The 9,892-nt window shown below is 39.4% G+C and overlaps 1 protein-coding gene across 2 annotated transcripts in view; it reads right to left on the bottom strand.

Annotated features, from left to right (window-relative positions):
• Window positions 1-9,892, bottom strand: part of SYK (spleen tyrosine kinase) — a 32,380-nt gene that overhangs the window by 22,252 nt on the left and 236 nt on the right. For both annotated transcript variants that reach the window (XM_010293597.1, XM_010293596.1), the window contains exons 1-2: window positions 9,736-9,892; window positions 8,110-8,270 (exon numbers count right to left, since the gene is read on the bottom strand). The exon at window positions 9,736-9,892 is cut by the window's right edge and continues 236 nt beyond it. In XM_010293597.1, the coding sequence (XP_010291899.1) occupies window positions 8,110-8,270; window positions 9,736-9,892 (318 nt within the window). The remainder of the gene's footprint in view (window positions 1-8,109; window positions 8,271-9,735) is intronic.

Below are 9,892 nucleotides of genomic sequence, written 5' to 3' on the forward strand. Positions count from 1 at the left end.
GCATCAATGGGAGAAGACAGTCCTGATTTCTAAGGACCATGGCACACATCCAAACAGCCCTATCAGTACCCAGTGCAGGATTTAGGCAGAGTTCAGGTTTATAAGGTTGTAGTTGCATTCCTGAGCTCTTCCCTCCTCCAACCCAACAGCTACATAAGTCTGAAGGCATCTGAAGTCATAGCAACTTCTGTCAAGCAGCTCTATCACTGCACATGCAAGAAGTCTTATTCTAACACTTATGATTGATCAGGGTCCAGAGGGAGGCTCATTCTCTTGGGTTTATGGTCCAGGTGTTTTTTTTAAACTGTAGCCAGTCAACTCCAGCACAATTTGGATCCCTACAAAACACAACAGGAGGTACTGCTATCTTCCAAAACATGTCTGAACAGCAGAAGTATCAAAAGCATTGAAGCAACAGCCAAATGATGGCCTAAGTCATAGTTGGGCAACTAGATCCCTTGCTGGTCCAAAGAGTGCTCTCACAGAACTTATCATCACAGTCCAAACCAAAAACTAATGCCTCTGGTGACAATGATTGTCACAGGACATGTTTCACAATTTCATTTTGGTTTTGTAGACTGTGATAATGGCTACCTAGGTTAGGCTAAGCCTCCAGAACTCCAGCTGTGTACACAGTATCCAGTACCCTGCAGCTACTGTAAAAAAATGAAACCAAAGAAAAAGGCTGCTGAAACAGACAGGTTATAAACTGAAAGCTCTACAAATGGAAATAAAGGTTTTCACATCTTCTTGTTGGTGCTGCCTGTACTGCTCAGGGTCATCACATGAGATTTGGGGGATCTCTTCATAGGTGGAATTTTCCTTCTACGAAAAGTAGCAATTTTCAGAATGTTGAGAAAAAAATCCAAAATTCCAAATGCACTACCTGCTTTAATGGGCTCTGAAATTACACATAATATTCACTATTCTTCAATATAAACTGATAACAAAAAAAAAAATCTTAATTTTAAAAACATGTATTTTTTAAAAAAAGCATTTTGGCAAGGAAGGAAGCCAGCACTGAAATATCACCTGGTCTTCCACTTCGTGCCACTGCAGAGAATTACAGATCTACAGAAGAAAACCATAAAGATAATAAACGTCTATAAATAAACAATATGGTCCTTTCACCCCCTGAGATTAATCAGAAACATGAACAACTTCACTGAGAGCAAATTTGAATACATAGATATGTTAGAGAAGCACCAAAGTATCTACATTTTCTATGACATACCTTTTAAAATAGCAATTTTAGAAGGAACTGAGAAACTCAAATTTTTATGTGATGCAATGCAAAGAAGGTTTAGTTATTTATTTTAATTTTCATGCAATCTGTGTTTGAGTATTTTTTATGTTTTTGTGAACGTAACCCAAATAGCAACAAATAACTATATGGAGAATCATTACAGACTGTGTAAATAGCTATCCATTCTCTCCTTTGGTAAACTCTCTATTTTTGCTTGGAAGCAAAAAGAACAATATCCCATTTTTTTCTGCTCCCAAGTGAAAACCCAAATGATCCCTTTCTTTCTAAAGGAGAAAATCCCTGAGGGTAAAAAAAATAAATTGCTATTACAACATGCCTCATTGACTGTGTAGACAAAAAGAAGTCACAGCATTCTACAGTGGAGAATAATGAAGGAAATAAACTAGCAAAATGCTTAGTTTAGGAATGGTGTGAAATTATTGTCACTCCTGAATCCAAGGACATTAGTTAAAGTTTGTTCTTGGCCTTGCTTTGCCTTCTCAGCGGTAACAGCTGCCTTGATGCCAGAGATACTGACATTCCCCACTGCTGATCAAGCTCCAGCCATTCCCTGCTTGTCTGCCCTTACGACCATCTCTCCTGCAGTTATTAACAACATGGATATTCATTATCACTTCAAATATCTGCAGCACACTGCACATATTCCAAGTTTGAGGGCAATACGGAATGAACTTGGTACCATCTGTAAAAGGATCACACACACACAAAAAAAAGATTGACTGCAGTCTTCATTTACATCACTTCTCCCCTGTTTAGTAACACATTCAAAGCTGTTTTGGGAATGTCAACACACTACAGAATTTAGGAGATAGCTCAGCCACACACTACTGCAATCTACAATAGAACCTAAAACTTACCTCCTGATAAGGCTACGGTGGTGTACTGCATAGTGAGAAAACACCTTTGTGAAAAGGATTACATCACTGTAGTCTATTTTGCTGACGTTACCCTGCCGGCAAAATACACTATGCTCCACTAAAACTCTAACAAATAAGTTTGCTGTATAACTGCACCTGCAACAGGGGATCTTCTCAGTACAGCTGTCTCAGTCAGGGATTGCATCTTTTCTTCACACCTCTGATCCACTCTTCTGCTGAAGCGCACAGTGTAGAGCTAGCCTTGAGAAGCCACAGCCCTGCTGCAAGTGGCACTGAACTATGTACTCAACTGAAGGTCAGTAAACAGCTCGCTCAAAGAGCTGTGGGCATCATCCAGGCTGCTGTGGAGGGGAATACAGCACCTCCAGAAACATGGTTCACTGTCTGTATTTTATCGTGCATCTTGGAAAATGTTTATGGTCATCTAAGCTTAGCAACCGCTTGGCATTTTGAAGAGGAACTTCATTATTAATCAATATCCCTGAATTAAGGTCATGTTTAGTAGGATTGTTTTCGCCTTGTCTGATGTCAACAATGCCCAGTTCCATTTATGGGTACAAACATAACACTGACAGATTTGTTTAAGAATATCCTACAAGATCAGATAAATCACCCAGCTCAGTATGCACTCCAGTAGTACATACTCCTAGAGGAAGACTATAAGATTAATGTAAATATAGACTGCTACATGTATCAGCCTATGTACAAAGGTATACCATGTACATATTTATATATATGTATATACCATGTACATATTTATATATATTTGCATATATCATGTACAAATCTATATCATGTACAAGTTTTTGTTCAGACAAAAGACAAGAAAACTCTTACAGACACCTGCACTTCAAAACTTGTTATTTTGAAATGGTGTTACTAGTGTTAGCTATTGGGCCATATAAGAGACAGTCAAGTCTCTACATGTCATGAGGTCCCATGATGAGTAGTGCTGTAAGTCATTCTAATAGTCTAAACTAGTTTTGTCCTCTTTAGTGTATCTTGTTGCACATTAAAGACATTCTTATGATACTAAAATTATTTTTACTTTCATTTTACACAACTGTTCATATTTTATGTGAACTACATATGGCTATGAACCCATATAAAAGGTTTATAGAGACTAAACTGCTAATTTTGCAATGCCTTCACTCACAAGTTCCTTAACGTTGAATTTTTAACTTTAACAGTGTTTCTGAATATTGTTTATCGCCCTTCAGCTTCAGAATTTCTGGTTCTTAAACACTTATGCAAGATCACATGTTCATACAACTGAAGTGGTCACTACTAATGACAAACCAAGATGTGCCAAGAGCTACCACATGCTTACCAGAGTTGTTTCCTATGTGAAACTGCAGAGAAAACTAACATTTCTTATACTGCTGGTCTGTCACTGTTAGCAAATTTTAAATGTATTTTACACATGCATGCACTCAAACAGATAACACTATCAATAGTATTATTATACATTATTAATATAAATATTATTACCATATTAATAACACTATTAATAATAGTAACAGTATTATCTATTATCATCCAGATAATATTGATCATCACATTCTACAATTACGCCTACCAGGCAAAGCACAACGAAAAACCTGAAGTCTGGTAAGAACCAGCATCCTATACAGTATGCAAAGTAGTGCTAATAAAGCTAACAGGGGATTGAGATTTAAATAAAGTTCTCTATTTCCAGTTGCTCTTCAGGTCATTTTAGAGATATCATGTTTTCCTTCTATTCCATTGCTATGGTTTTTTTCCCCAAATTTTGTGGCTAGAGTGGCAATCTTTCATGACTGTTCTTCCCGGAAGAGGTGGGAATTGCTTCCTATTTCACATCATTTCTATATTTGGCTTTGAAAACAAACTGTATAGCACCCATATACATACTTATTTCACCGACTTTTCAGTCATGACAAAACCTTTAAAAAGATCTTTGAAAATCCCCTAGTAAAACACCTGCAGTTAGCTCAGAACTCTTCGAGCAGCTTGGATGAGCTGCAGTGTTAGATTTATGAGGCTATTCATGACATTTTGAACTGCAATCAGGAAGCTTTTCAACTATTTACATATTTATTATAAAAAAAATATCTAGATTTGATAATCTTGTCATGCTGCAAAGGTGTTAGATGCGTTCTCACAGAGACTGCTATAATGGACTTTGTTTCAAGGTAGGTAGGTCAGACACCAGATTTCTGGTGTAATGAAGTTTTAGAAACTCTTGTAAAATAATATACAGAAATATTCTAGCTTTCTAAAATTTATTATTTTTTTCTGTAATAAACAAGATGATTTTTGTCATATACCAGCACCTGCTTGTGGACTTGTTGAATAGCCTTCGAGTACCAATTTTATTGAAAATCTAGCTTCTCTATATATTCCCAGGCTCTGATTCCTACCTCAACAAGTTAACTTCTCTTAGACACTGAATGTTGCTAAGTTTTATCTTTTAATCAGCTACGAGGCTTGAGTGTCTTGACCAATGTGAGAAAAATGTCCCTGGGTAGCTACATTCACAACCACAAATTCACAGTCTTCAGTCCACAGATGTATGGAAGATTCTGACAAGCGCTGCTGCTGGGTAAAGAAAAAGAATGCAATGCCTGAAATGTAAAACAATGCACTTCTGTAGCACTCAACAATTTTGCTGCTACTGCTTCAGTTAGCTAACGAATGAGTGATTTATTTCTCAACACCTGCTGAGTAAGTCCTTGTTAGGCAAACCACTGATAAATATATAAATATAAAACCAAAACAACTGATTTCTGATGCAAATGAACAACAGATTATTTCTCTTGCTGTTCTGGCTGCTGAAATATGGGGCAGATGAAGATCTTACTCTGTTTCTTCCCTGGGAGCATAAGAGTAAATGGCAGGTAAGTGGTTACTGAGCTCTAAACCTGAGACATAGGCAGTCTGTGCAAGAACAATTAATGCACTGGAAAGCATCCTATAGATGCAGAAGTAAAGAGTGTTGTCCTTAATAGGAGAGACCCAAGACCGTCTCCATAAGAGGGACTCAACATACTATCAGTTATATTTTCATATTATTTAAGCTCCAGTGGCACTTCTCATGGTTCAAGCAGATCCTTAAAGTTAACATTTTTCCCACTACTGGTTCATCTACCTGATGTGAAAGCAGCTGCCTGAGTTCTAGCAAAACTATCTCAGATAGCACCCACCACCATAACCGGTCCCACAGGAGAAAGTCTGACTGCTCCCTCCACAGCTCATCGAGCATGTCACTGCAAACAGGACCAGAAATGCTTCCTAGGCCATCTAAGGGAAACAGGAAAATGCTGGGGAAGTACTTCTTTTTAAAGCTGGAGGAATGCTTATGGAAGATTGAAAAGAGACCAGGGTCTATAAATAGAGGCTGAGAATGTCAAGTCTGCTAAAAAATTATACTTTCACTCCAAAGCCCACCCCTGTTGTTAAGAAATGTTAGTTAAGGGATCTATTTCTGTGAAGAAAAATTCACATCCTTTTTTTTCCCCAAAAGAGAAGCACTTTCACCACATAGAAACCAATGTGTGCAAAGAGGTAAACTGGAAAAGCTGCAAGTTTTAATACACGATCAACATCATGACTCAGCTGATACAACATTGATTTGGTAAGACGTTAATAGAGAAACAAGTCATTAAAAGAAAGGGTTGCTGCTTTGTCTCAGATTACATATCCACCTGCCCCTATGTCTAAAAAGTAGGAAAAGAAGCCAGCAAAGTCACAGGGCAATGAAAAGGAGAGGTGGAATGGTCATGCTGTGCTAGTAATCTGTGACAGAGACTACATTAATCAAATTGATGAAATTACGCCTGTGCTATGGGAAGAAGCATTCACAAAAGATAAATCTGTGATAAGGGGAATCTGTGGCTTCACAAACTTTTGGAACAATTTTTTTACTACAAATGGCAACAAAAGCAACGAGCTAAGTGACCCTCTAGAGATGATGCTAAGAAACAGGGAATATGAGGCTGAAAACCTGAAGACGCATGATGACTTGGGTGACAGTGACCATGAAACAGAAAAAATTCAAGGACTGAGGGAAGTAGAGATTTCAGGAAATGAGATGTTAGTACACTCAAAGTATTTGTAGGTAAGACCTGATAGGAATTAACTCTACTGGAAATAAAGATTTAGAGGACTTACTGGTTCTTCAAAGTTAAGATTGAAACATGGAAACATATAAAGGTTGCATCTACATTAGCAATTAGTATTATTATGGCAAATCAGTAAAGTGAAAGAGTTGGTGCTGAAGATGCATATCCATCCTGCACTCACTCCTGTGGTTTTACTTTGGACTAGCTTTAAAATTCAAAGATAGCTGAGTACTGAAGGAGACTATATAGGCAGGCAATTAAATTTCTATCAGGAATTGCACAGTTCTAAGTGATCCTTCCTTGACCATGACCTTTAAGCTTCATCTTCTATCATTATATAAATACTTCCATTTGGGGAGGGTGAGGGGGTGGTGAAAAACTTCTCAGTGAAAACATTAATTTTTCTTAAATTAGGATTTTCCAAAAGAAAAACTTTTTTGTTAGAAGATTTCGACAGGCTCTACTCCTCATGCAATGATGGCTGTTAGTCACTATCCCAAATGACACATTTGCACTTAGAAAACAGAAGATCATGAGGTTGAGTGAACACAAACGGCGGCAGGCACAAAATGGCGTTACCAAGGTAAAAGCAATTCCTTCTGTCGCTTAACTGCAAAAGAAAGCTTCCCCGCTGCCCCCCCGCCCCGGGAAAACTGGCAGTTACAGATCCCAACAGTTGTTAATATCGGCGGTTTGTTTGCATTTTTACCACTTTGCTAAGTCAGCCTGTCGGGCGCAAGTGGCCAGGCTTTGGCAGGAGGGCTGCAGGGGCTCTGTGAGGAGGCCAGGGGCTGCCCTGGGCCGGCCATGACTGGTTCCAGCTTGCCCCAGTGGACAGCCCTGCATCTCAGCCACCTACGTGGCACCTCCATCTCCACCAAAACATCTTTAAGACAGGGAAGAAAAACACCTGGTAGGTGGTGGCGGAGAGGTACCAACCCAAACACAGAGCAGAAGCAGTAGCGCAGACACCACGGGCAGAGGAGGAGGTGGGGAGGAGGGGCTCCAGGCACTGGAGCAGCGAGTCCCCTGCAGCCCGTGGGAAAGGCCATGGTGTAGTAGGTGTCCACACTGCAGCCCTCCAAGCAGAAGGATATTTGCTGAAGGATATTTCCCATGAACAGCGCTCAGTGCAGCAGGGAAGAGCGCGAGGAGGAGGAAGGAGCAGCAGAGAGAAGCTGTTACGGACTGACCGCAGCCCCTGTCCCCCTCTTTTACCCTCCTGCTTGCTACTTGGTTGGGTAGTTGGGTGCGAAGGAGTGAAACTGAACCTGTGAAAACTGGGGGTGTGGGTGTGTGAGAGGAAGGTGGTTTTTTACCCTTTTGTCTTTGTTTCTTACTGTCCAACTCAATTTTAGTTGATGATAAATTAAATCACTCTTCCCCAAGTGGGGTCTGTTTTACCCATGAGATTAGCGGTGCATGATCTCCCTGGTTTCATCTTGACCCATGAGCTTTTCCATCCTGTTTTCTCTCCCTGTTCTGCTGAGGAGAAGTATGACAGCGGCTTGGTGGACCACGGTTAACCTAGCAGAGTCACTTAGTAATGCCTATCAGTTATAGAACAGTTCAATGAATTTTTCTGGGTATTGAATTTTTCTGATGCTCCCTTTAGAATTAAACCTAATACTTGATTGAAAAACAATGACCCAATGCTTTTGTATCTTTAGTTAATTGGAAATCTAATCTTGGAGACATTTGCTTAGTACAGGAATGATTATGTCATGTATATCATGCTGGACTAGGCTCTCTTACTGTGAATGAGCCACCTCTTAGGGCATAATCTCATTTGAGATTTATTCAAGGGAACTGTGTAGTAACACCGGTGGCAAACAGCAATACTGCAGAAAAAAGCACTCACAGAAATTTTCCGTTGCTTCTTGACCCAATGAGGATACGACGTTCTGACTCTTCCCGAGAGATCCTCCCATGGAACCATGGCATCTTCTCGTGGGCTGTAGTGGCAATCAACTTCTCCAGCTGAGGCTTTTGACTAATGATAGCTTGTTCAAGAGCATGCCCCTAGACAGCAATAAAAAACCAGCAGGAGAGTCAAACTGTCTTTTGCAATAAAAACATGACAGGTAGACTCCCAATATTGGATTGCTTTTGGGACATCCAAAATCTGCATGTATTTGTTGTATATGAAGAAAAGATCTGGTTGCTATAAAGATATTGAAACAGAAACTAATGGCTGGTAATCTGAACATCACAAAGCTGGGATTTTTCCTTTACCTCTGAGAAACAGAAGGCAAAATAACCAGTGAATTAAGCCCTTAATATATCAGCATTTCAACTGAAAATTATGTCATATTCTTATGCTAATGAGACATATCTAAATATACTTAGTGTCACTCTGATATGTCATGACATACCTCCATATTACATATCCTATGGCAGTTCACTGAAATAAACTGAATACGCTTTGCATTGTTGCAGCACATCTGTTTTGAAGACATCCATGCAAATTTTCCAAAAGCAGCTAGGACAGTCCCAATTTTAGAGTGAACTATGTTAATATTTTAGGTATAACCTAGATACTTCTAAAGCCATCTACAACCTATCACTTCTAAATTTGGCTCAGAATCTGAGGGCATAAATCCCTAGTTTCATCAGTTTTCAACTTGAGTGCATGAACTTCCTTCTAGACTGGGCTCAGACTCATCAGAAAAAAAACTGTAAGCCTCAGCACTTAATGTAGTAAATGTAGCATAAATTTCAGGCTTTTCCAGTTTGGGCATTGCTCCACATACTTTACAGAGCAGAACACATAGGGTTACTTGCTAGTACCAAAAGAGATTAAAAACCTAGCACAACTCCATGAGTTTATAATGGTAACTCACGGCATCCCAAGGTGAAATAATATTCCTGTTGCAGCCTCCTACACTAGTGTTTCCATGCTAAGACTGGCTTCTTCACAGCCATTCTAAGGAAAAAAATCCATCCTCAGCATGCAGCATTCCAATTGGTACATCCAGTACTGAAGACATATAGATAGTGCTCTGCAGTTAAGAAAGCGAGTCCTGTTTCGGACATAACCTAACTAAGCATCACAGAAACAAGGCCAGCTAAGAGAGGAGGATGTAAAACAAGTCACCATGTCACCATCCCTGTCTGCACATCAATCCATAAAATCAGATCAAAAGCAATCAAAGAAAACATTTCTGTATCTTGTTCATTTTATCTATTAATTTTTGGTGCACGTGGAAATCTGACAACATAGGTTATTGCAGTGGTAGGTAAGGTTATGCTAGTCCAAGACATCATAAAAGTCCTAAGTTTTGTAAAAACTCAGGAAAACTACACTTATGGCCAAGTTACTGCATGTATTGGGGGGAAAAGAAACCTCACTGTTTAAAACTTAAACAGCTATGATTCCATTATGAAAAATTACTACATAGCAGCAGCAACAGCTGGAAACATTGCAATCACTTTTTTTCCCCTAACTCAAAGACCACTTTTATGGATGGAATCAGCCTGGACTTACCTGCAGATTCCAAGTTTGTTTGACATACTCTCTAATGAGGTTCTCTTTCAAATCTTCAAAGGGTCCTGTTTTGGGTTCAACGCCGGGTGGCCGGTTGAAAGGTTTTCTCAGTAGACAGATAAGGCCATCTGCTTCCTCTGAGTGATAGTTAATGAGT

The sequence above is a fragment of the Phaethon lepturus genome, unplaced genomic scaffold (assembly GCF_000687285.1).
Source record: "Phaethon lepturus isolate BGI_N335 unplaced genomic scaffold, ASM68728v1 scaffold23768, whole genome shotgun sequence".
Classification (NCBI taxonomy): domain Eukaryota; kingdom Metazoa; phylum Chordata; class Aves; order Phaethontiformes; family Phaethontidae; genus Phaethon; species Phaethon lepturus.